Source organism: Mustela lutreola, chromosome 2, assembly GCF_030435805.1.
Source record: "Mustela lutreola isolate mMusLut2 chromosome 2, mMusLut2.pri, whole genome shotgun sequence".
In the NCBI taxonomy this organism is placed as follows: Eukaryota; Metazoa; Chordata; class Mammalia; order Carnivora; family Mustelidae; genus Mustela; species Mustela lutreola.
The window spans coordinates 149,014,916-149,041,536 of record NC_081291.1 but is presented as its reverse complement, the minus strand read 5'-3'; the positions used below and the strand labels follow the sequence as shown (position 1 = coordinate 149,041,536).

The 26,621-nt window shown below is 39.0% G+C and overlaps 2 protein-coding genes across 11 annotated transcripts in view; one reads left to right on the top strand and one right to left on the bottom strand.

Moving 5' to 3' along the window:
• The window catches only part of RNF13 (ring finger protein 13), a 193,778-nt gene extending 177,477 nt beyond the window's left edge, over nt 1–16,301 (top strand). For all 8 annotated transcript variants that reach the window (XM_059163783.1, XM_059163782.1, XM_059163785.1 and 5 more), the window contains 2 exons: nt 14,551–14,631; nt 14,908–16,301. In XM_059163783.1, coding sequence (XP_059019766.1) covers nt 14,551–14,631; nt 14,908–15,272 — 446 coding nt within the window. In that variant the 3' untranslated portion in view covers nt 15,273–16,301. The remainder of the gene's footprint in view (nt 1–14,550; nt 14,632–14,907) is intronic.
• A 1,176-nt stretch (nt 16,302–17,477) lies between these two features.
• On the bottom strand, nt 17,478–25,150 carry PFN2 (profilin 2). 3 transcript variants are annotated; one of them, XM_059163792.1, is made up of 3 exons: nt 24,919–25,150; nt 22,532–22,724; nt 17,478–17,519 (listed from the first exon to the last, which is right to left on the bottom strand). In XM_059163792.1, the coding sequence occupies exons 1-3, from the start codon at nt 25,048–25,050 to the stop codon at nt 17,491–17,493; spliced, it is 354 nt and encodes a 117-aa protein (XP_059019775.1). In that variant the 5' UTR covers nt 25,051–25,150; the 3' UTR covers nt 17,478–17,490. The 3 variants fall into 3 exon arrangements, with proteins under 3 accessions (XP_059019775.1, XP_059019773.1, XP_059019774.1); XM_059163790.1 differs by lacking the exon at nt 17,478–17,519 and adding an exon at nt 19,192–20,872 and having other exon boundaries at nt 24,919–25,148; XM_059163791.1 differs by lacking the exon at nt 17,478–17,519 and adding an exon at nt 19,192–20,549 and having other exon boundaries at nt 24,919–25,148.
• Nucleotides 25,151–26,621: the final 1,471 nt, after the last annotated feature.

Genomic DNA, 26,621 nt, shown 5'->3' with positions numbered 1-26,621 from the left:
TGAAGTGATAAAACAGTTTATCAAAAAGAAATCCCACCCACTTTTTCTTACTTGTGGGAAATTACCTTACCTAAAGTTCTAAATCCAGGCTGCAATATAAAATTGTACAGATTGTACACTGCCCAGCTTTAGGAGGTTATTGTTCATTCTTTGTTATCAGATTTTTATTATTTGTGGTAACAAAATTATTTTTTGGCAGATAGCGATGATGTGCCTTGAGGTAGTATTGCTTTTTTCCCCAATTTGCATAAAGGTGCCACTGAACCAGGAGAATTTCTGGTCTGAACATAGAATGATTGATGTACCACTATAACCATCTTAAGAAACAATCTGTGCAATCACCCAAATTCAGAATGCAGACAAATTTATAGGAAAATTATCCAGCTTGTTTAACAAATAAGGTACACAAAGGGAAAAGAGACAAGTTACCAGCTAAATGCAATGTTTGGACCCTGCTTAGATTTTGGTTTGAAAAATTATCTGTAAAAAGACTGTTTTGAGATAACTGAGGAAACAGTGTGCCTTGGGTATTGGATGATGCATAAACAATGGATCTTGGAACCCTGAAAAAATAGTTTAAATTGAAAAAAAAAAATCCATTATTCCCCCCAAAGAAAGATAAAAAGAGACAATACTGTTCATTTTGTTAAGATATGATAATAGTATTGTGATTATGTTCTTTTAATGTCCTTGTCTTTTAGAGATATATAAATGTATCGTTGGTAAAATATTATACCTCTCAATATTTTGCTTTAAAATACTTAAGCAGAAGATGGATCTAACAAGAATATATTGAAACTCGGTGATGGTATATGAGGTGGTCTGTTACTTTGTTTATATTTGAGAACTTCTCTAAAAGAGTAAAGAAAGAAAGGAACGATGTATTCTTACTGGATTTTATGTCTAAAGGGAAATCCACTAGAGGGGCGCCTGGATGGCTTAGTGAGTTAGGTGTCTCACTCTTGATCACAGCTCAGGTTTTGAACTCAGAGCTTTGAATACGAGCCCCATTTTGGGCTCTGCGCTGGGTGTCAGACTACTTTTAAGAAAAAGAGAGGTGTGGAAATGCAGTAGAAATCAGTGAATAATGTACATTGTATTACTTCTTCTCCCTGTATGAATCAATCCATTTTAGGAATTATAGAAAGCCCCAAAATTCCACTGGACTTACAAGTCATTTTCTTTCCTATAGGTGGTTCCCAAGTTTTTTTCTAGCACAGATTAATTTATGCAATTCATATCATACCTATAGTAATTAGAGGGGTAGGAGTATGTAACTAGTTCTTCTGAATCCCATAGCAATGTGGAACTTAGCAGTTAATTTTTAGATCAGCAAAATAGTGTGGTGGAAAGAATACAAGATCTTGAACCCAAAGACTTGGTTTTATTCATGATTAGATGTATGACCTTGACACATAACCTTGACACTTAACCTCCCCCCCTGATACCACCTGCCCTAATAAGTGCCTAAGATGTTGGAAGAAAATAATGCAAAATCTTGACTTTTCAAGTACAAATTATCATAGACTGGGACTAAGTAAGGCTAGTCTCATGTTAACCATAGAATCTCTGAAATCTCATAGGCCAGGTTATATATTCAGAGTGTCTTAAGTTCTGAAGAAAAAGAAATGTGTAGTTGGTATGTGACAGTGTCTGCTTTGTGTTTTACTGGATGGTTATTCCTCCCAATTATTCAGAATCAATTGTTTTCTAACTGAAAATCACATCTATTTAGTGCTCTGTGTTATGGGAAATGCTTTTACATATATTGCCTCATTTGGCTTTATCCATGACATACCTTATGGCTTTTATTTAAAGATTTTCTTAAACATCTTTAATATTTTTATTTAAAAATGTGTTTCCCACCACATTTTCATAGGCTGATCATCCTGTGTGACTTTAGTCATTGAACATGTTGAGTAATTAACTGGTTACATGTTGGCCACAATCGGAAAGAAGCAATGAAACATTTACAAAGTTAGGTTACAGTTTCTGCCCTTGCAGGGGTAATAAAGGTACAGCATAGTGCAGAGATTCTCAACGTTTCTCTGCTTTCTGCTTTCATATACTTTACATATGCAATTCACTGCCATTAGTAGCTTCTCTTATATGCGTGTTTCTCCCTCCTGGCTGGTTGTAGGTTGAGTAGGCAGGCACTTGGGAGCACTGCTTATAATCAGTCATCAGTACTTTTAGTCTCTTCCTCCTGTAAAATAGCAATCTCCTTGCTGCCATATGTTTGGTCCACTGCTTATAATAATGGCAAACATTTGAGAGCTTTCTATGTGCTAGGCACAGATCTGTGGGTTTTTTATCAGATTATTTTCTCCTTAGTTCTTGCCTCTTCCTAGCGAGCTATTTCCCGATGACCTCCAAGCTTTTATGTCCCACACAGACCTTTCTCATAAGCTTCAGTCCAGTCCCATCTCTCTAATTAATCCAAAGACCTTTCTGCCTTTTAAAAGACTGTATAGGTCTTCAAATGTAACATGTCCAAAACTGTTTTTCCTACTGCATTAGCATATATTTGACCAGCCACTGTGTTTGGTGTTGGCAGTCGGAGCTCCTTGTCCATAATCAAATACAGCAAGAAAACCTCTATGGTTTATTCTGAGAATCACTTACATGTAAGAATAAAATCAAACGGGCACCTGGTGGCTCAGTCTGGTAGGCATCTGATTTTTTATTTTGGCTCAGGTCATGATCTCAGGGTTGTGAGAGCCCCATGTTGGGCTTGTGGAGCATGCTAAGATTCTCTCTCTTCCCCCACTTTGCCCTCCCCACCCCACTCCCAAACCAAACTTAGTACTTTAGAATAAGATCCTTATGGTCTGAGCCCAGCTTATCCCTAGCCTCATCCTGGTTCTCTTCCTTGCATCTTAAATTCTAGCCAGATGAGCTACTTCCTGTGCCACGCACATATACCTCTGTATAGATTTTTTGGTCTTTCCTGCTTTATCTCTGAGTCCCCATTCTTCCTTTAGGGTCTGCTTTAGTACAGTTCATGGTGTCTAGCAGGCACTTATTCTGTATTTGCCAAGTAAATATCATTGTCTATTATTATAATGGACATTTTAGAAGACTTATGGATCAGAAATGTGACCTCCATTCTCAAAGAATTTCTAATGCAATGGAAACAGGGCAAATGCAATTTACTTTTATACGTATTAAAATATATATATTAATATATATTCTTGTGTATATTATTTACTTTAATATATATTATACATAATATATTTATTGTAAATATATACTTACATGGAAAGTATGGCTTTCCATCACAATATAATATTTTTTTTAAAAGATTTTATTAATTTATTTTTGAGAGAGAGCAAGCAAGCGAGCATGAGTTGGTTTGGGGAGGCAGAAGGAGAAGCAGATTTCCTGCTGGGCAGGGAGCCCTATGTGGGACTTTGATCCTAGGACCCTGAGATCATGACCTGAGCCAAAGGCAGAGGCTTAACGAACTGAGTCACCCAGGAGCCCACAACACAACACTTCTTATATTATAATAAAATGTATGGTCCAATGAGGAAAAGTAGATACTTTGTCTTTTCAGAGACCGTACATCTGACACACCTCAGTCTCAATGAGCTGCACATGTTGTTCAGGCTCTAATTAGTCTTTAGCCATAGTCACGCATTATTTTAGGATAAAATACACTCACAAAATACTAACCATCTCTTCAATATTTTGAATTAACTTACCCATTCTTAGTTTAAAAAAGAAATTACCAATTTGTAAATCTGTTTCCAGTCCCTCGCCTGTTTTTATGTTCTGTATACTAATAAAGCCAAATGAAACACTTAGAAGTTAAGCAAACAGCCATTACTTAAAATTGCATACATCATCTTTGCATTTCTCTTCATTCTTATTATTACTGTGTCATGCAAGCCTGTCCTGTTATTTGAACCTTGGGAGTGTCAAACAAGTCAGTCTGTGTCCAGGCTCGCTTCTACATCCCAGGCTTGGCTTCCTTCAGCACATTGATGAAGAACTGGTATGATGCTGTTTTCATACATAGTCATTGCTTTGCTTGAAAGCTTTCAATCGATCTCTACACCCTGAGAAGTCAGATCAGAATCTTCATCTTAGTACTTACAGCTTTTCATAATTTGCCTTCTCCATCCCCATCTAACCGTACTTTCCACTACTCCTTATCTCCAACCTTGTGTAACTTAGATTTTGTCATGTTTATTTCTTCTTTGCAAATACTTTTCAACTGTTGCTTTTCCAGTAGTATCTTTTCCTCCTTAGATTTTCTAAATTCAGGTTATTTTTAAGGTCTGACCCTGGTGCCTAAGAACCTTTCTCCAGTATCTGCTAGCATAGCAAATTCTTCCTTCTTGTAGATCTTCTGATTGTCAGTAGATTAGATTACCACGTGCAAACATTATAATCCGGGTAGTACTTTTGTTGTCTTAAGAGTTGGCTGGCATATTCAACATTGGATTTGGACAGTAAAATCTGAGTATAGCTTTACTCCATCAGTCAGGATATACAGAATTTATCTACATTATATAAAAATGTCTAGCTATTCATACTTAGGTTTATATGATTAGGTCTTCCAGTGAGCAGCTGGACGTAGAGATCAAGATTTTCTGGGAATAACTGGGGTGTAGTTATTCATATATTCCTTCACTTAATACTTACTCAGCACTTTTACTATGTGCGAGGCACCGTTCTAGGTGCTAAGGAAACTGCCATAAATTTAAAAAAAAAAAAAAATTCTGCCTATGTGGAGCTAGTGAGGGCAAATGGACAAACAAGAAGTCAAGTCACATAGCAGTTATGTGCAATAAAGAAAAACAAATGATGAGTGATGGGAGAGGGAATGGAATACTATTAGAAAAGACAGGAAAGACTTCTCTGAGAAGGAAACTTTGAACCGAGAATAAATTGCGGGGAGGGGCAAAAGGAAGGAGAGAACATTGCAGAGGAATAGCAACTACAGAGGCCTTGAGGCAGCGGTGTGTTTGATATATTCAGGGAATAGGAAAGAGCATATGGCCAGCACAGTAGGATGTAGAGGGAGAGTGGTTAGAGAGGAGAGGGCTAGAGCATACTGTGGCAAGGACTTGTGATTTTATTGCTTGATGGTGTAACTTGGCTGGCTTTTGAGCATAAGAATGACAAGCTCAAATTACTGTGGAAAAGGATCCCTCATGCTGGTGAATAGAGAACAGACTAGGGGTGGAAAGTGAAGTGGTCAGAGTCCATGTGGTATGTTCCAGGTGAGAGGTAGAGGCTTCCTTGTTAAGCGTCCAGCATGAGCGAACAGGGGCTTTGTGGGATCTGTTATTCAGCATGTATTTATTGGGAGCCCACTCTATACCAACCACTGTACCAAACTCTAGGGATATGTTGGTGAGTAAAAGTTCATCTCTTCATAAGGCTAAGAATCTATAACCAATGCTCATTGTATTTTGTTCTGTGTTGAACTATTTCAAGGGAAAATTAGTCTGATTTTACTCTTCAGAAAATCAGAATAGGGAATGTTTTTCAAGTTTCTCGAAAGGAGCACTTTATATATGCCACAAAGCAGAAATATAATGAGGTTCCAAGTTGGGTAGGAGTTATGTTGTGACTATGGCTTCTGAGAAATCAGTACATTCCTGAGTTACCTAAAGGTGAGGTATCTTATTATTTCGTGTCCAGAAACAGATCCCAAGGTCTGCAGTGTAGCTCTGAGGTGGACTGAAGGGGATTGAGAGGGTTGGTTTGTATCTAGTCCTGACCTTTATCATTTGCCTGTAGCTGTTTACTAGAGAGAACCATGCCTTCAGTCCACTAACTTCTAACGAAAGAAGTCAGTGTAACTTAGGCCAAATGAGTTAATTGGGATTAAACTGGATTGGGATGGGTACTGTACCCAATAAAAGTTTGATAATTTTCCATCTTATATCTTGTGAGCATGTATCACGTATCACACCTGTTCTGTAAAAAAAAAAAAAAAAAAAAAGGGCAAACCAACCAAACATCATATACATGATCTCATTTAGTTCTCATAGCAGCACAATTAAGAAAAGTACTACCATGACCATTTATAGATACAGAAAATGAGACTCAGAAAAATTAAGTAGATTACCTAAGAGTGCATAAGTGGGTACACATAAGTGACAGGGCTGCAATGCAAATTCTTGACTTCAAACACTATACTTACAAACACTACCTATCCTATCTTTCCTCTTCAGTCACTATCATTTCAAAATAAATTGCCTCTGGACTTCACTCCTTCCCATTCCTCTCTTCTAGTCCTCTCCCCACCCCTGCACTTACCCTTCTCCTCAATTTATTATGTCAAAGAATGTATATGAGATAAACTAATTTCCTGAAGTTTCAGGTCTACTGAAATATGAGACTACTCATTTCATCATAATTCTACCATAACAAGATAAATTTTGTAACTGGTCTTTTATTCCTTTGCTCACACTTCTAGTGTTCTCTTACCAGTTACATGCACTTTTTAGAAGGAAATTTTATGTATTATTTTTTTATAGTCACTTTTGCTGCGTTGAGAGTTCTAATTAAATACTAGACCAATCTAGTCAACAAGCGTTAAGTATCTAGAAGTAATTCGGCTACATGCAAAAATAATGTAGGACCAGTGCATCTTCCACCTTATACCCCAAGGATAGCTGAAGCTGCTCAAGTTTTTTTTTTTTTTTTTTATTTCTTTTATATGAGAGGAAAGAAAAATAATTATTGGATTAAAACACACAAGTATTTAAGGACATACATAAATGTGAGTTTGTTGAAGTTGGCTCTCAAGGGTGTTGTACATCCTGATTTCCTAGGGGCCTGAAAAGAAATAATGAAAAAAGAGTAACAAAACCTTTTTAGTAGTAAAAGTATCCAAGTATTTTAAGTACTTGAGGTCTGGCACAATATTTATCATTATAAAATCCCTTTAACTTGGCTTTTTAAATTTCTCCTCTATTCAGGTCTAACAGTCTTTTACTTGCCTAATGCAATCAGGTTAGAACCAATAAAGACTAACACAGGGAAACCTTAGGTTTAAAAAGAAAATCACAGGGCACCTGGGTGGCTCAGTGGGTTAAAGCCTCTGCCTTTGGCTCAGGTCATGATCCCAGGGTGCTTGGATGGCCCTGTATCGGGCTCTCTGCTCAGCAGGGAAATTGCTTCCACCTCTCTCTTTCTTCCTGCCTCTCTGCCTACTTGTGTTCTCTGCCTGTCAAATAAATAAATAAAATCTTAAAAAAAAAAGAAAAGAAAAGAAACGAAAATCACTCCAAGTGGAACTTGGCCAATGCTTGGATTTGAATTTTAAGCTTGTTCTATGGATTTATTTATGGCCTCTAAGGCAATCCTTTTTTATTCTTATTCTCAATTAGTGAAGTAATTCATGAATACATTTCCAAAAACAAAGTTGACAACATACTGCTCTTTTCTTCAGTGGAATCATTTGTTTCCTTATTCTGCATGCACTGTCATTTCATCATCTGAATACATAAGAAATATCTAACCTTTAATTAAACTTCTAAAATGTAGCTGCTATTTTTTAGCATCCTAGAAAGGGTTGTAAAAATATGAAACCATGGGAGAGAGAAATAAACTGTCTTTGTTCCTTCTCCATATGTGGCAATCTGAAGTTAGAAAGTGCTCTGGCTGATGAACTAGAAACACTAATTTCTAATAAGTGGTAGTTTAAGAGTATTTCTTAACCTCTTATTCTTTTTACATTGTGAATCAAAGCAGATTATTTAATTGTTAAATTCTAAGTAGATGTGCTAGAACACAGTACAGGCATAATGGTTAAGACCATGGATGGACTCTGGAGTGGGACAGACCTAGGCTGGACATCTGGAGCCCCATTTACTGGCTATGTGACCTTGTGCAAATATGTACATTTGTTGTAACACCTCAACAGATGGGAGCAATTAATATTACAAAAATAAACCCTTACATAATAAAAATTAGTATTATTAAAAATCAGTCATTAGATATTTATAGATGAAAAAAGATTATCAAAATCATGAAGCAGCTTAGAAATATGTAGCTTTATAAATACTACACTTGAAGTTTCTAATAGCCCGTAGTTTGACCTAGTTTTACTTTTGCTTTAAAATGTTTTAGCTATCATGAGATTTGAAATCTAAAGAAAAAAAGAGGCCTATTTGTTATGCATATTCTAGTTTATGCTAATGGTTTTGACAAAGTTTACGCATATATGTTAGAAAAAAATTTCCAGTTTAATTACTGCAGTTTCCTCATGGTTGTAAACACTATGGATTATTGAAAACATGTAGAACACTTCTGTGGTACTCACCACTCCAGTGAGTCACAGCACCAAACCATGAAAGTCTTAAGAGAACTTTCATAGGCTTTAGAATGTAGTAGAAATATTAACTTCAGGAAAGTTACAGTATTTTGGAAATACTTACCAACAAACAAAAAGAATTTGGCATTTGGAAGTTTTCCATAGGCCTAGTCTGTAGTCAGACCCACAGAAACCAGCACGTTGAGGCACTGGGACAAGCAGGAAACAGGTCAGTCAACCCTTGCATGGTTTACAGTGCCCTGGATACACAGTAACCTTAAATCTTATTGTATTGATCTTCACTTGGCAGCTCTTTCAGAAGTGTTTGTGCTGATTAATACTTAAGTGATTTAAAGACTGACTTAGCAATTTCTAGCACATATAAAATAATAGTGTTTTTAGTTTTCTTGCTTATGAAGCGCCAGCTGCCTTACAGAGCTCTTCATTACTCATTACTGCCCTCAAAAATAGCTCAATTGACGTTTCCTGAGTCATTCAGTTAATGTATTTCTCCAAGTCTGTAATCATAAAGACTGGTTACTATACACCATGTTTCTTGCCAGATGAAAAAGCCTTCTGTTTTCACTTAACATTCCTTCTACTAAGCATTTAAGGCTGTCTCTGTGGGAGCTGTCTCCCCTGCAGTATGTGAAGGAGCCAGATCCCAGAGTTATAAATGAGGAGGGAAAATGGGGTTTCATATTCGAAAATTTAAGTTACCAGGCCCTTTTATTTTATAGCTTAATCACGGAGACTTTCCAAGATAGGCCTAAAAAGCAGAAGATATGATTTTAGAGATTGGAAAAAAAAAAAAGCAACAGCACATTTAAAGCCGAAGATGTAAAAGTAGAGCAATACTTTTCATAAATTATTTCTTTAATTCAGCAAATGAGACATGCTTTAATTTTTATAACTATATTTAACTACCTTTAATGTAACCTTAAAAGCAATTATTAGTTCCTTTGCTCAGGGGTTAAAAATAATCAAAGAACTCTCAAGCAAATCTGGTTTTAAAAATATTGTCCCTCTTGTCTCTTGTTAAGAATTCTTGGGAACTGGTATGGAGGAGGGGAGAAGATAAAATTAGTTTATTTGCAGGGGCACCTGGGTGGCTCAGTGGGTTAAAGCCTCTGCTTTCGGCTCGGGTCATGGTCCCAGGGTCCTGGGATCGAGCCCCACATCGGGCTCTCTGCTCAGCAGGGAGCCTGCTTCCCTCTCTCTATACCTGCCTCTCTGCCTGCATGTGATCTCTGTCAAATAATAAATAAAATCTTTAAAAAAAATTAGTTTATTTGCTAGAAAGAGCTGTCATTGTTTTCTTCACTGTTGAAGTAGGAAATAAGTAGCAAGGTAATTTTCTCTACAAGAACAGTAATTTTGCTTTGAAGTTTATGAATCCAATGCTAACATCTTCCCTGGGCAAATTCTTTAATAATGTTTGTTATTATCTCTCATGAAACCTGTGTTTAGTTAGCCCTTGAATGTTCACTTTTACTTTGACGAAACCTATTCTAGCTGACTTTAAGCCTTAGACTATCTTGTTATTAAATTGAACAATTAAGCTCTCCATCAATTTGTATGCGCTAGAGCTAGATTCTCTCAAATTAGTCATCTCTAGATATCATCTAGAGATGACATTTTTTAAGTCCTCTCTAGACACTGTGGTTCCTCTTTCTATACCTAATGTTAAGTCCAAATGTTTTTGTTATAGCTAAATGCAGGTCTCCACTTAACTTCTGTTAGCTTGTTCATGACTGCAAGGCCACTGTAGCTGAAACTTGTGTGAAGGGGAGTGAGGCTTGTGTGAGAGGAGATGGGAGGAAGATGAAGGTCAGATATGTAGCTTTATGAAGGTCATGATAAGCTCGGATTATTGTAAGTGAGATAGGGAACTATCTAAATGAGATTGATATGATGTATTTTAAAAAATCACCCTGGCTGTTATGGAGGGAAAAAACCTACCATACGAGGCAAGAACAGAGAATGTAAACTAGCTCTTCTAGTAATCCAGGCTATCAGACCAGGGTAATTGAGGAAATGAGAAAGGGACACATTCAGTATGTTTCACAGATAAGGTTTATAGGACTTGGTGACAGATGAAATGGTGGCCCTAAGGGAAAGTGGCATGTCCAGACCCAATCAGCTATTCGTGCTACTGCAATGATGGCCTTACATCTGTGATTCCTATTTTGTGCCTTTGCTATATCTAGTGTTTAGGAGAGAAGCTAAGGAAGAACAGGTTCATAGAGGAAAAATCAAAGTTCTGTCCACTCATACAACATTCCCAGATTGTTGGGACTTTAAAGTGCATTCATCAAACTTTTCTAAAACATTATTCAAGTGACCATGCCAGAAGCCTTCTAGACAGAAGCGTGTCCATGCTGTTTCAGATAAGTGACCCGAATCTCACCCTTCCGTAACTTAACACCTATGCAAAGTTGTTGCTTGACAAAGCCTGGAGAGGTTTTATATCAAGGTTTCTCAACTTCTGCACCATTGGCGTTTTAGATGGGTTAATTCTTTGAGGGGCTGTCCAGAGCACTGGAGTATGTTTAGCAGCATCCCTGGCCTACTAGATGCCAATAGTACCATCTCCTAGTTGTGAAAACCAAAAATGTCTCCAGGTATCACCAAATGTCCCTAGGGGCTGGGGGGGTGGGGCACAAAAATCTTCCCCAGTTAAGAACCACTAGTTTATACTAGGCAAAACTTCCTAGCAATGGTGCTGGTAGAAATAAAACAAATGTTTACTGCCACTTATAAACCCTTTTATGTTACCGGAACCAATGCACAAATTGGTTATTTTAAAAATCTGCTCAAGTTGTAAACCATAAAGATAAATGCCTTAAATTTACCTTTAAGCGCTCAATAGTTATTTGATGTTGGACAATGATCCTGAGTATGAATCCACTGACTGGACTTCCAAGTTGTTATGGTACATGATGCATTTCCTACCATTTTTAGTTTTAGGCATTTTTAAATGGGACAAAAATTGGATTCTGCTTTCACTCTTGCTTTTATAAACATAAATTTGTTCAATCTCACCTGTACTTCATGTATTCTCATTTTGGCTGGAGAGAGGCTGGGGGAGCAACTAGCTTTTATTAAGTGTTCTTTCTTAATACAGTCAACCTAGCTATCAAATAAAACCAGTTTTTTACACTCACAGATCAAGAACTGCTGAATATTTAATTAAATTACATAATTACCCTGTGTAATACAAACAGATTCGGTGACCATTGCCACTGACTCTTTGTAAGCGTACAGTTCCTCTGATGTGACAGCAGCACGTGGGGATGTTAGAGAGCAGGCTCCTCCCCCAGCCTTTAGTGTACCGTGTCTTAAGTCAGTATTCCTTTCCAGCCAGTTTGCACCAAACACTATGTATTCAACTTGTGTTATTTCTTTTAATCCACAATCCTAAGATACAGATATGTTAATATCTTTGTTTTCCCATTGAGAATACTACACATGGAGATGTGTCTTGCAAAGCTAATCAATAAAATGATCAGGATGAAAATCCCCAACATTCTAACATATGCTTTACCATTTCATCACAAGTCCAAGGCTGGGGGGTTAAATTCTCTACAAAGCACTAAGTTCCAGTCTAGTCCACAATCACAAACTGTACCTTTGAATCTTGACCCATCATCTTATAAAAGAAAGATCAGGGACTGTGAAGCATCGAGTCTACACATTTAGGACTTTTTAGGACTAACCCCAGTATTACCTGTATTAATTTCCTATTGCTGTGGTAACAAATTACTACAAACTTAGTGGCTTCGAACAACACATTTAACTTACAGCTCTGTAGGTTAGAAGTCTGACATAGGTCTCACTGGGCTAAAATCAAGATGTCATCAGGGCTGTCTTCTTTTCTGGAGGCTCTAGGGGAGAATCCACTTCCTTGCCTTTTCCAGCTTCTAGAGGCCACCAGTCTTTGGCTTTTAACTTAGCTTCCCCTCATCTTCAAAGCCAGTCACACTCTATCTCCCTGACCAGTCATCCATAGTCATATTCCCCTCTGACTCTGAGCTTTCCTGCCTCCCTCTTGTACTTTTTAGGACTCTTGTGATTATACCAGGCCCACCTAGAGAAATAAGGATAACCTTCCTACCTTCATAAAATGATGCTTAGAGCTTTCTGGCACAGCTCTGGACCAGTCTGTTCCTGTTCAGTTACATTAACTCTATCATTTTTTTCCCTGAAAAATGTGTACCATTTTATAAGGAAATAAATCATGAGATATTTCACTTTAAATTTAAAATCATTGGTGTCAACTGAATTAACACAAATTATATTGTAAAAGTCATTTGTAAGAAGTATTGGCTAAAAATGGCTACAGGAAGTTACTCATTTTAGGTCAGTGAGATGGTCAAATAAATGTCAGTGCACTTATACAAAATCCGTTAAGTTTGGCACAAATAATTTTTACAGGTACAATGATAGCCTTAAGAATATACTTAATACTGTTAGAATTTAACCTGATACTTTTAACTCTGCAGTTTAGCTTCTGTAATAGCTGTTTCCAATGATAGTTTTCTCAGTAGCTGAATTTCCTTTAGATTTTATGCAGTGTATGATGCATGTTTTGCACTTGTCTTTATTTTTAAAAATGATGCACCTGAGGACTCACAAATGGGAGTAAAATACAAGTAGAAGATCATAACATACTGCTCTTTGCTGAAGATCTAAGTAATTCCAACAGGAAAGCAGTATGAAATTACTAAAAATCCAATGCTTAAACCTTAAGTTTGAATTTCCAAGAACAAAGCCAAGGACAGAGATGCAAGTGGTTTCTTTGGGAAATAATCTCCGGAAGCAAGAGGGAGGGAGTGGGGAAAGTGAGACAGGGAATGAAAAAACGAAGTGTATCTTACTGAGCTGATTATTGTGGACAGCTGGGTCTCTATCCCCCAGGTTCTCTATCCTCCAGAGCCCCACTGAGGAAACATGTGCCTCAGAACTGTCCCTTTGAAGACGGCCGGGGCCTTTATCCAACAGATTACCTCCTCCGTTGGTAACAATGTGTGTTTAGTGGGCACTTTTACAAAGTCATAACATTTTAAAGTTTGATTTGTAAGAGAAATCAGTGATGACTGATTTGCTTATTAAAACTGTCCTCAAAGTCGATGTAAATGGACCAACTGTATAATTACAGATAATTGCAGATATATTGGAGTCCTTTAGTCTTGAATAGTTTTAGATGCATATTATCAGTCTCAACAAATTCCACACACAAGGCTCTAAATTCGCAGCTTCTATCTGCTATAGAATGATTTGATACTCAGTACTGTAATAACCAAATTCAAAACACTGAACAAAAAGTAATTTTCATGAAAGCTTTTTTTGGGGGACTCTTCCTGAATGTGCTATTTTAAATGACTAAAGGATGGTAAAGGGATTGTTTGGATTGAACTCTCATTCTATTCATATCAGAAATCCAGACTATTTCTGACCTGCCTTCCAAGGTGTTGTTACCCTGTGTGTGGGACAGGCAATGAATTGTCCTTTGTTCCCTGAGATTTTTAAGTTTTTACCTAATCTATACATTTAATGGAAAACACTGAATTGAAAGCAGTCACAGTGGTCACTGCCACCATTACCTCAACTTAAGGTGGTAAATTCAACAGTAAATTAAGAAGGCAATATTAATAAACACCATTTAGTGACCATCTCTGTGCCTGGCCCTTTATTTACTCACAAACCTGTAAAGTGTAGAGAATCTTCTTACAGATACCAAAACTGGATGACAAAGGCTAAGTAGTCTGCTAAAGCACCACAGAGCTAGTAAATGTTGGAATGAAGATTTTGAAGCCTCGTAGAGGTCTTATTCCAAATGTTTCTCCAATAACAAAAAAAAATTTGAGTATATCCTAATGTTTCCATTTTTACTTTAAAAATTACTGAGACTTTAAAGAAATCTAAATAGTGAAATTTTGTCATCTTTGGCACAAAATATTTCAATACTAGCATACGAATAGTCATGTAAAACACAACTCCAGTTATGATTAATAAAATTCTTTTGTAAACTTAAAGAAATTTGACATCTACTTTTAATTTCTTATTTTAGGTAAAAGGTTTATTATTTAAAACTTCAGGTTCCTGAACTTAAAGCAGCTCCCTGATCTGACAGAGAATAAGAAAAAAGTATCATTTACAGTTAGATCAATCAAAAGACATTTAAAATAATCGACTGAGGAAGACCTTAGAGCTGGAAAGAACACTTTTGTACATCTTTTAATTAATTTTATTTACTATTGTCACAGGAGATGAGTATGATGTATGTGCCATTTGTTTGGATGAATATGAAGACGGAGACAAGCTCAGAATCCTTCCTTGTTCCCATGGTATGAATAATTACATACTGTTTTGAATTTATATATAATTGATATGTAGGCTCAATATTAGAGAAGGAGACAAAATAGTTATTAGCATACTGTGAGCCAGGTCTTGTAGTAATTAGTGGTGTCATTAAAGGATGGAGGTATATTTATAAAAACTTATGAACTTTTCTTGTCCCTGTACGATACATATAGAACAGGAATAAACATGGCAAGAAATAAATAATGTAATATTCTCAACCACAGTATGCTATCTAAAAGATGTGTATTTTGCTTTAACAGCTTACCACTGCAAGTGTGTAGATCCCTGGCTAACTAAAACCAAAAAAACCTGTCCCGTCTGCAAGCAAAAAGTTGTTCCTTCTCAAGGCGATTCAGACTCTGACACAGACAGTAGTCAAGAAGAAAATGAAGTGTCAGAACATACCCCTTTACTTAGACCTTTGGCTTCTGTCAGCACCCAGTCATTTGGGGCTTTGTCGGAATCCCGCTCACATCAGAACATGACAGAATCTTCAGACTATGAAGAAGATGACAATGAAGATACCGACAGTAGTGATGCAGAAAACGAAATTAATGCACATAGTGTTGTAGTTCAACTGCAGCCTAATGGTGAACGGGATTACAACATAGCAAATACTGTTTGACCTTCAGAGAGGGTGATTGGTTATTTCCTAATAAATGTTTATTTAGGTATACAATTTGATTTTTTTGCTCCCTTCAGAGATTCCTGTAGAGATAACTTATTTTTTAGTATTCTACAGTTTAATCAGATTACTGAAACAGGTTTTTTCTGATCTGGCATTTATCTGCAGGAGTGTACTTCATTTCACTGGTAACTAGTCATAGGCTGGTGCTCGAGCATCAAATCAACCCTTCTTCTGGAATGAAATATAGCCAAAATATTTTTAAAAATTCCTCAGTATAGCTCGCAATTAAGACCTAGATCCCAGTATGAAAATGTTTCGTGTTTTACATACAAGGTGAGTGCTGTGGCCACCTAGCATGAGCTAAGCCAACTCCCATTTGCATAAAGTTTACCTAGAGTTATTGAGTTTGGAATATATTTGTTCTGATATTTTCCTAAATTGCCATCACTCAGGAGAAGTGACAATTTAGCATTTTTCCTTGTATTAGCACCACAAAGAAACTCAAAGCTCTTTTTCCTTTCTATTCCCAAGCAGTCTTATCCTGATAGGAAGGGTCTGTACTAGTGCAGATTTTATAGGCTTCTTTTTTCCTCAAAGTTTTAAATACTATAGTGTTATGTATGAATTTGATTCATCAGCTAAAGTAAATGTCTCTGGACTTTACTTACTGAATTTCAATATCCTTAAGGGTTTTGTGTTATGATCAAAGCAAAAAGAAAATGCTGTATAAAAATACCAAACTTCAGCAACTATTAATACTCAGATCATATACCTCTTAACAAAAAGCATCTTATGCTAATTAGCCCTGCTCAACTATGTACAGAGCAAATTGTTCAAGTATTGGATTTGAAAATAACTGCTATGTTTAACAGAACTAATGATGTAAACAATGTATTATGAAAAGCTAAATTAAACATAACTATGTAGAAAATATAGACTTATGTATAATCAAAATGCTGAGAATTTTTATATGGCATTGTATGAAGGGAGTTTGAATGTTAATAAACACGTTTCCCACTTTAAGAACTGGCAAAATTTTGTTCTACTGTACAATTACCCAGATTAGTTTCATTTATATGCACAATGCTGTAAAGGTGTAATTAAGGTAATGTAGGTCAGATAAAACCACAACCTTAGAATTTTATACAAGGTAACTGACTGCTCACAACCAATTAGGTAATCTCTCTAAAGTTAACACTGCAGCCAAAATCCCAGCAATAATGTACATAGTGGTACCCTGCTGTAATTATAGTACATCCTTATAGTAGACCTCTATACAGCCTTTAAAGAACAAAGTATCTAGACAGAGCTATATTGACATGGGAATTTTTAGTCAACAAAAGCACATTAGAGAATAGTTAAGTACATGATATATAGTTGTCTTCTGTTATAAAAAGAGAAAAATGTATTTTTAAAAGAAATGTTAACAATACTGAGGAAGTTTTACTTTCTGAAAAAAAAATCTTATAATCCATCAAAAGAAAAAAAAGTTATTTCCACTTAGGAAAATAAAAGGTTGAATTCAATATCCACTGCCTGATAAGTTGTTCCCTCCCCCAACCTCCTTTGAAAAATCACACAGAGGCCTGAGAAACAGATCATCAGTTTACTATGGTAGGGAAACAGACTCTGGAATTGGATGTACTTACACACCCTAACTTTTGCAAACCTGGGTGGTCATCTGTACAATTTCATTTAACCTAAGGGAGGGTATGAGGACACTCAGTACCAGCCACATAAATATACGGTAATAGCTTTTTATAGTTGTTAAATAAACACCATACCTAAAACAATTTTTTTAAAAGGGCAAAGTTAAAGGTCACTATAACATGTAGTAAATGTTGTATCCCCTCAGTCATCAATCTATAAATCAGATAAAGGACATGGGTTCCTTTTAAGTATTAGACGTTTTTCTGAGGCAAAATTACCCCCCCACCACCTTCTTTTAAACTCCAAACTGCTAATTTTAGTTGGATTTAAAAAAAAAAAGAAAACAGTGTGTATATATATATATGTATGTGTATATATATATACTGGTGTGTGTGTGTGTGTGGATAGAGTCAGTTGAAATCTCTTATTTCTTCGTGGTATAACTATACAGCTTTTTAAATAGGACATTAAAATTAAAATCTAATTTTCATTAAGAAATTCTTTCCTAATTTAAAACTTTTCTGATATTAAAGTAGTCACATGGGAACTTACCCCAGAGATGAATTTATCTTGATATTTTGCCTTCAGAAACACCTATGTGTAAAATACATGTATATATTATACACTCTATGGATTTATACTGTATGCAATCTGTTATTTAACGTTTGTTGGTGAGCATTTTCTCACGTTATTCAAGGACTATTTTTATTCTCTGGACATACAATAATTCATTCAACCCATAACCCTCAAAGTCAAATCTTACAGTTTCCCAAGTTGAGGTATTTTAAGTGATGTGATGTGATGGCATTTAAGTATACAATGTATTTAGCCCCATTTACTCAGCTTAAATTCCTAGAACTAAGTATAAAACAGTTACCTACATATTATTTTCCTAAGTGTTTTTTGTGGGTAGGGGGCCAAGGGCTAGTTTCATTATTTCATTAAACACTAGTGTTATAGTTGCCCCCTACATCTTCTACTCCCCTACCCATACCCCCAAACACACATCCTTTTCACTTTATAGGTTCCTTAAGGGCTTCACAAGTTTGGTCACTGCTTTCTAGTCCTTTCGTTAGCTGGTAAAGCAGAAGACTGTAGCTGACTTCCTGGTCAGTGGTTTCTAATCAGTTACCCTAACAGTTCTTTACAGCTAAAGCATGCATGTATATTATTACTGTAAAGTCTCAAATCATCAACCCAAACACCAAATTTTCATTTGACTAACCTTTTGTTTGTAACTGGGTTCTTAACAGGTCAAGAAGTTGAAGTTTATTTCAAAGGTTATGTCCAACTACCAAAGTAGCCCCAAATTCCTAACCTTCCATATTTTTACATCCTTGTATGTACTGAGAACTAATCCCTGACAACACTGTCAAAAAATTTCAGTTATGCACAGTACAGTTTAATAAGGTGGAGATTCCCATTCCCTAACCCACTATTTCTTAAACGGTAGCATATATAGACCCCTTAAAAGTGAACCAGACTGACCTGCCAATTATTTCTAAAGGGACTTCTGGAGCTTATGGAATCCCATCTCTAGGGTGAAAATCCAGAGCCCAGAATCTGCGTTATAACCAGCTCTCCAGTTTTGCTTAGACCCACCACCAACTTTTGAGCATTCCTGCTCCAAGCTTCTGTCTCACAGTTCATAAAGAGTATTAAACATTCGCTAAAGGTGAATACATCCCAGAAACCTTATAACCTCTGGAATTAAACTTGACTACTATGTAGTCAAAGCTAATAGGTCACTCCAGTGTCAGAAACTCCAGGAATATCCCAGTTTTCTTACACGCTGCCTAAGGAACATCTTCTCTTCTGTGAAAGTCCCAGTTGGTTGACTGCAGCATGCCAATACAGCTTCCAAATCTAAAGAAGTCATATGACAGTTCAACACAGAAGAAACCACAATGCAGAAACCCTTCTTGGTATTGGGTTCCTTACTGCTCACTAGATTTCACAGCTAGAGACCAAAAACAAGAGAGAATACTTAATTTCTAGTGGGTAAGTCAGTTTTCCTCTCACAAACCCAAAGATGAGCCCAAAATGATTTTTAAAGCCTTTTTAAAAAAGATAAATGCCCATGAAAAAGAAATTCCCAGGCACTCATTTTATTTATAATAAATCCTACAGGATATGGAATAGGCCATGAGCTCAATTTTAAGATTTTATGCTTGCTACGGAGTCTGGCCTATTCTGTATATCCCAATGTGTCAAAATTCAATTGTAACAATGACAGCAATTTACATAAACACAGGAGTCTAGAGTATTTGGTTGGAATAAATTTATTTCATCTGTCTGTAAACAAGGTGTTTAATAGTTATGGCATTTTTTTAAATGCATATTAAATCAGATGAGTTAGACTGTATCCCAGATGTAACAAAGTGCAGGGAAAGAAATGGACAAATCAGCAACAAGATTTGTTTTTAAATCTGTACATTATCCACAAGGCCCAAACAATAGAAGCAAATTACTAGAATGTCCCTAAAGTAGTGCCATTCGAAAGAAACCTTTAATAGGTCAGTTAAAATCCATCTCACAATAGCAACAGTTCATTTTAACAATAGTATGGCACAGAACACATATGAAAAAAATTCATCACAAGACAGCCAAGTCCACAATAATGCAACTTCATATAAAAACTCAAGCTGCAAATAAAAATTGGTCCTATGAAGAACAAACTGGACACACTCCAGATGGTTATGTTGGGATACCTAATGTCCATAATGGCAGCCTTTTACAATTTTACTAAAGAGTAGAGCTGGTGTGCAAAGAAAAAGACAGGAACACAAATCTGAGCTATTGCAATGATGGAATGTCCCTGGGGATTCGATCTGTTATGGTTACTGTAAGGTCATGGGAGGAAGTGCCTTTTGCTCTCGTTTTGCAGTTGCACTCTTCACATATCCTACAGACAGAAGGCCTGTCTCTACTCAAGTGCAACATAACAATACTGAAAGCAAACTACTGCAGCTCTCAATAGCTCGTCAACAAAAGGGATTATTACTTGGTTAAATAAACCAGGCACTGCGTCGAAGATGGAAGCAAACCAAATACCTATGTGCAAAGGGAAAGGGTGGGAAAAGAGGAGTGAAGGAAAGATGCATGCACTTTTTCCTCCCAACCATGCGCTACAAAAGGAAGACTAAATGAGCTAAGTAAATGCTCAAAGTGCTCAAAAGACATTGATCAAATTAGAGATTGTACAACCGGCACCTTGCTTAATATTAACTTATTTTAGTTATCAATATCCCATTAATTGCTAAGACAAAGTGATGCCCAACTTGGCATGCCCCCTCCCCCCAAATTTCAAGGTATCATGCAAATCATTATTGTGCTGCAATTATGTTGCCAGATAAGGGTTGGTTACATACAGTGGTTAACATACAAATGATCCATTGGGCAAACAGGAATCATGACATTAGAAAATAGGTAAAGAAAAATTAGCTACCACCTATAGTCTGGTAGCACTGTGACCGTAATTGGGGTGGTGATGAAGACAGTTGCTAGGTAGATGGGGAGAGGCTGCTTACACATCAGACCTCCTCAGGTATAAAGCGAGTTCATATGCTTTCTTGTTAAGTGTGCCTCCGTGGACACCTTCCTTTCCCATGACTATAACCAATGCTGGAGTACACAGGGAAACAAAACAAAAGTGAACAGAATTATTTAAGGGGGGGGAGGGCAGAAAGAAAGACACCTTTCCCCACCAACAGAGGGATACAAAGGAGACACAGGTTCATACCCCATCACCCTGCATTGCTAATAAAATTTCCAGAATTAAGACTCAAGCTTACAGCTAGGAAAGTTTAAGAGCAATTTTCCCCTAATACTTAACAGTCTGCCTAGCAGCTAGAACCCAGAGTCTCTCAAGTATTTTGCCATTGAGTATGCCTTCTTATTCAATCCGCCTCCATGGACCCCTTCTTTTCCCATTACAAAGACCAAGACTGAAAGAGAAAGAAGAAAAGTGTTTCAAAAGAAGTGTTAATCAAGAAAGTCACATAAGTTTTAGCAGACAGAACCCTGATTAATAAGTTAACATTAAGTTAGTTTTCCGTGAACTGTCAAGCACTGAAGTCAACCAGGTCTCCAAAAAGAGAACTTCCAAACTAGAAATATGCTGAAAACACTATAAACTGCATCCTGGAAGCCCAATCAGTGCACCTGCAGCACTGCATAAAATATCTTTATACAAGCTAGGAAAAAAGAAGTACGATCATTTTCTTCTAGGGCAAAACAAATGACAAATTATTAGACTACTCCCCAAAATATAAACTTAAAAACTAAATGAATACTTACAGAATTCTCCCCAAATTTAATAGGCTTGATTAAATACAAACTATTAAAAAGTCTTCCCAGTGAGACTCAATGTGTCTATTAATTCCAGAGGAAAACCAAGACCAAATTGTAAAGAGCATTTTCAGTGCCATTCAGAAAAGGCCAAATAAAAAGTACTTAAGGCTTGTGCTTATTGATATCCTCGCTGTGCTTTATTTTTGAATCTGAAATCCTGAAACAGGATTACTGTCTCCAACAATAGGTTCTTCTATGATGCAATTCAGAGGTCCAGCCACAAAATACTTGTGCATGGCTAATTTTATACTTGCTACCACTAGATGTCAGTGGTGCCCTTTAGTATAGAAATGTTCTTCTAGTTTTGTCACATGGTTAATACTTCTTTTGAACAGATTTATCTGAACTTAGGTAATGTTTAGAGATATGTCTCTATTTCAATTATCTAATTTTCCTAAAGAAAAATACTCATAAGCATAACTCATATCAGAATAAGAGTAACCTTCAGGATAATCACAAGGAGTTCTTAGAATCACGTCAGTAAATTACTGCTAGGAGAGGCTTCAAATCCATTCACATAGTAGATCTGGTCTTAAAATCAGCTGTGGCAAGTCTGCTATCTGAGGCCACACAGCCCTCTTAATTTACAAAATATTTACAAATACATTTCAGTGTATTTGTAAAGCAATTAGATATTATAATAAACCTTAATCTTGGAAGTTTTTTATAAAAAAGCAGTGAGACTTACTAAGTGTAGTAAGAATTCTGGTATGTTGAAAATAATCAGGAAATACCAGAACCATATACATGAAATATTTCCTAGTTTTCAAATCTAAATCAAACACAAACTTAGTCTTTGAAAATATTTCAATGAACAGGTGGCTTATTACAAAACCTTATTCTAATTATTTCTCTCTTCCCCAACAATATTTCTAATAGAAAAATGAGTGAATGTTAATTCTTCTTTTTTTATGCTGAGCAGTAATAATTAAAACGCAGGGAAGAGATGCAAAGGCAAAAGACTCAAAAGGACTAAAGTAACCAAACGGTATGAATGACTTAATATATGTGAATAACATGTGAATATTCTGTCTTTGAGTAAAGTCAGGATCTTAGAGACTAGGTTGTGTATGCCGCTGCTATCGAGTTGGTAAATCTCAAGCAAAGCAGTGCCTCCCTTCAGTGCTGGGCAGTTCACAAAAACCACCTTAATAGCCATTATGGACTAACACTTTAATTCAAAATGTTAAGGAAATTGCTTAATAAGTTGTAATGTAGCGTGCAACTTTTAACCAAGAGAGTACTCTGCTCACCTCTACCAGCTCTGCCGACAGCAACGTTGTATGTTGGCTCCCCACCTTGACTCTTTGTCCGGATGTCCATTGTGCAGTCACCATCGACGTATAGGCTATCTCTGATCACCGAGCACTTCTTTGCGCCAAGAGTCAAACCGTTGGTAAAGAAACCTTCCCGGTCTTTTCCTACAATCATATCTATTTCTACTGGCTGCCCCCACCAAAAAAAAAAAAAAAAAGAAAGAAAGGAAAAAAAACATGAAGTTGTAATTCTTTCCATGCCTCCATATAAGTGGAAACAGTGTGCCGTTTGTATTGTATTGTATTAGAAGACATCCACATTTCACTAACATAAAATCAAGTTTGTTTTTTCTAAAGAATTACTTAATCCTGTATGACTACATGTTTTTTATCACTTCATTTCACATTTAACTATGTACTAACTAAAGACCAGTCTGTGCAAAGAATCTATGAAGTTGCACTAAACTGTAAACTTAACAGATTATTTATAAACTGTTACAAGTCGAGTGGTACCTGAAGTGCTTATGTGATGGTAAAGATTCACCTATAAACTCTTCTAACAACTGCTTGTCTGTCACGTCCAGTCACATTACAGTTCTGCTACATCAAACTTAATTTAAAGTTGCTTTAAAGTCTCCTGAAATAATGCCCAGGCTTAACAGACCTGTTCACTTCTACTCTGCTTTCAATAGCCTGAAATATCCCTCACAGTATGAACTTCAAACCCTAGCCCTCAACACATTCCCAAATTCGCATCTCCCTCCTCTACTTCCCTAGCCACTCTCTTTTTCCTCTCCAACTTCCCTTCCCCTCCCACCTCAGTAACCAGTTTTCTTTCTGGACAAATGCAAAGAGGATTCAGCTGGTAGCACTGCAGTAGGCAACGGTAAAAACAAACAAACAAACAAAAACAAAACAAACAAACAAAAAAAAAAACCGGAGAAAATGGAGGGAGACCAGGAAAGAAACTGAGGTAGTCACCAGAACCGGAAAGGAGAAAACGTGCATTCTAACATTCCCTGAATAAGAAGGAAGGCGTCGCCCCCATCAGAACTGCAGAGTCATAGCAGGCCCCAGCCATTTCCAAGCACACTCCCGCAATCTTCCCAGCCAGACAGCGGGAACTCACACACAAAGACAAGAGGACTGCAGGAAAAAAGTTGATCGCCAGACAGATGCCAATTCTCTATAATAACTGTACTCCACTGCGATTAAAGGAGATCTTAAAGTACCGGTATCAAGGACTGAGTTCTACAGTTAGATCTTAAGTCATGTTAAGTAGTACAGAATAATTAGTAGCACTCATGATAGGGGGCCTGAATTCTGGTATTTGATGGGAGAGGAGCGTGGGGCCCTGTATTTGACACAATCGTCACAATCCAAAAAGAGCCATGTGCAGAAAGAGGCAAAACAATACAGCAGCACTGGAGGATTAGTAACAATTATCCCCCAAACATGTGGCAACCAAGTCAAAACCATTAAGTCACAAGAAAATCAGGCACTGTAAAGCATAAATCTGCATTAGTTTCTTTACTATCTTCACTAAAGAGGGAGGGACTTGGAGAAGTGAAGTGTCCCTTCGGCTTTCACAGATTACTGTAAGCCCTATAAAAGCACCCCCTTTTTTAGAGCTATGTTGCGTAATTGGGGATAACGGTATATCGATGACTCTCCATAGGAGGAGGAGAGAAATCAATGGCAGTTCGCCATCTTGGAGAATTAAAAAAAAAAAAAAAAAAAACCTATGGAGCCAGAGCTGAAGTCGAGATTCACGAATCCACCTACGTTGTCGGCGTACATTTCTCTCAAGCCCCAAAGGCCTGGACACCCTCAAACCTACGCAAAGTCGCTGCGAGGATCCGGGGGCCGGGCAGCCGCCGCCTCCCACAGCCCGTGGCGCGGGCGGCGCGCTGTCCGCGGAATCGAGGGGCAGCCCGGCCGCCGGAGGACCCCCCACACCCGGGCCCGCGCACACCCGCCCGGCCCCTCCAGCCCCCGCTTCCACCCCAGGACGTGCAAAGCAAACCTCAGGGTTTGCAGGAGACCAGCGAGAGCCTTGCGAAGAGGGGAAAAAAAAACCCGCCCCCCCCCCAAGCCGGTGCGCCCGCGCCCCCTCCCCCCGTCTCACGGACAGGCACTGGGAACGCCGGGGGCCGCCGTGGCAGCCAGGGAGCCAGGCAGCCAGGCCGCCGCCCCCGCCGGGTCAGCGCAGCCCCGGGCGAGGGGGCGTCCCCGGGCCTCAGCCTCCCGGTCCGCCCCGCAGCCGCATCCTCGGCGCCAGCTGCCTACCACACCTGCCGGCGCGGCCCTCCTGTGCCCACAGCCGGCCGGCCCCGCTCGAGTCCGGGGACGAGAAGGGGAACCCGGACCGCCCCGGTCCTCACCGTAATGCTCTGGAAGACGCCCCCGGCCGTGGCTGCCCAGACGTATTTGGCGTCGCAGTAGCCGACAATGGCGGCCTCCTGGCAGCAGCCATCGCACATCAGGTTATCCACGTAGCTCTGCCAACCGGCCATCTTCGAGCCCTTCGCACTGCAGCGGGGACGGCGAGGAGCAGCAGGCGCAGCGGCGGCGGCGGCAGCGGGCGGCGGCGGCGCGGGGGGGGGCGGGGCGGGGGCGGGGAGGAGGCGGCTCTGCGCAGGCACCGACCGCCCCCCTCCCCGAGGAGCTGCTGAGGGAGGACGCGGGGACGACGAGGAGGGACAAGCGGCGGAGCGCGCCCGGCCTGCCTGTCCGCCCGCCCGCACCGCGGAACGAACCACCAGCGGCTGCGGAACGGCTGTGCGGGCGGCAACGGTGCTGGCGGCGGCTGCTCCTTCTCACCGCTGCACCTTTCAGTTCTCCGCGGCCGCGGCGGGGCGGGCGGGCGTGCGCGCGCTCGTGCGTGCGATCCTTCCGCGGCGCCCCGACTCGAAGGGTCCCGGGAAGGGAGGGGCTGACTGAGGCGGGGGCGCGGAGGGATACCGCTCTGGGACAATCACGGCTGCCACGTGCGGCAGAGAGGTCCGTTTGCGGTGAGGTCGCTGGGGGCGGCTGCCCGAGGCCCGCGGAGGCGGTGGCTCCTCCGTCGCATTGGGCGCCGCGGGGATGGGGGCGTCCGGGACGCCTCCGGTCCCCGCGGCTGGGTCGTGATGCGCCTCTCTTCTGCGTCCGGTGACTGGGGATGCGGAATCTTGAGCCTTGGTGTTGGATTGCCGAGTTGCCCTGGTGACGGGATGTGGCGCGTTGAGTCCTGCTCGTGGTGGGGGTGGCAGTGGCAAGGTCGCCCACGCTCATCTCCGGCGTCCTCAATGGGACCCTCTTCCCTGGGGGGCTCAGGCAGCCGAGAGGGCGCGTCCCGGCAACCTGAAATCCGAGCTGGCGTTTGTGCTCTCAGGACCATTTCTGAGCTTTGCCAGTCTTTCATTGTTGCCTCGTTTGGGTACCAAGGCTTCGCATTCTCTGGATTCTTTGACAGTAAGAACCCCTTTAAAACTGCTAATCACCTGTGGCTAAATTACTCAAAATTCCGAACAAAATCAATAGCGACCTATGTAAACTATTGTTGGCTACTGGGAAAGTTAGTGGCGGATCAATGAAATCGCTGAAAAAAACAAGGAATAAAAGATCTAAGAAAGGGTTCCCCGGCTGAATATAATACAATTTCTGCTATTTAAAGGTAAAATAATTGCAGGATCCAGGCCTGAGAATGGCTTGTATTTACAAGGCGGAGTCCTGTGATTCTCTCATCTTTTCAGTAATCTCTGGGTGCTTTGACTAGACAAGGAATTAGGAGACGACCTACAGCAATTTTAAGTGAACAAAAATGATCTGCCAATCAAGGAAAGGAAGATAGCTCATTTAAAACGTTGAAAAGTTAATTTCAAATTTAAAGTTATCCCGTAGGGTCACGATTTGATAAACAGCTGTAGCTCATGAGGGAAGACAAACAGGTTGCTAAACAATTTAATTGGTTCTGAAGCTTTGTATTTTTTCTGCTGTTTGCTTTAATATATTTTCTGCTGAAATCAGCTACTGCAAGGGCGGGGGCTAGGTACAGTAGGAGAACCCCCAAGTCAGGAACCTATCAGATTGAGACAATATATTT

Bases quoted from the DNA above. Each gene is read 5' to 3' on its own strand.
- PFN2 (XM_059163790.1), bottom strand. From the start codon at position 25,050: ATGGCCGGTTGGCAGAGCTACGTGGATAACCTGATGTGCGATGGCTGC. The intron at 22,725-24,918 runs GTGAGGACCGGG...TGGTGGGGGCAG, and splicing joins GCGTCTTCCAGAGCATTACG to CCAGTAGAAATAGATATGAT. The intron at 20,873-22,531 runs GTGAGCAGAGTA...TTTCTCTTTCAG, and splicing joins TGTCGGCAGAGCTGGTAGAG to TCTTGGTCTTTGTAATGGGA.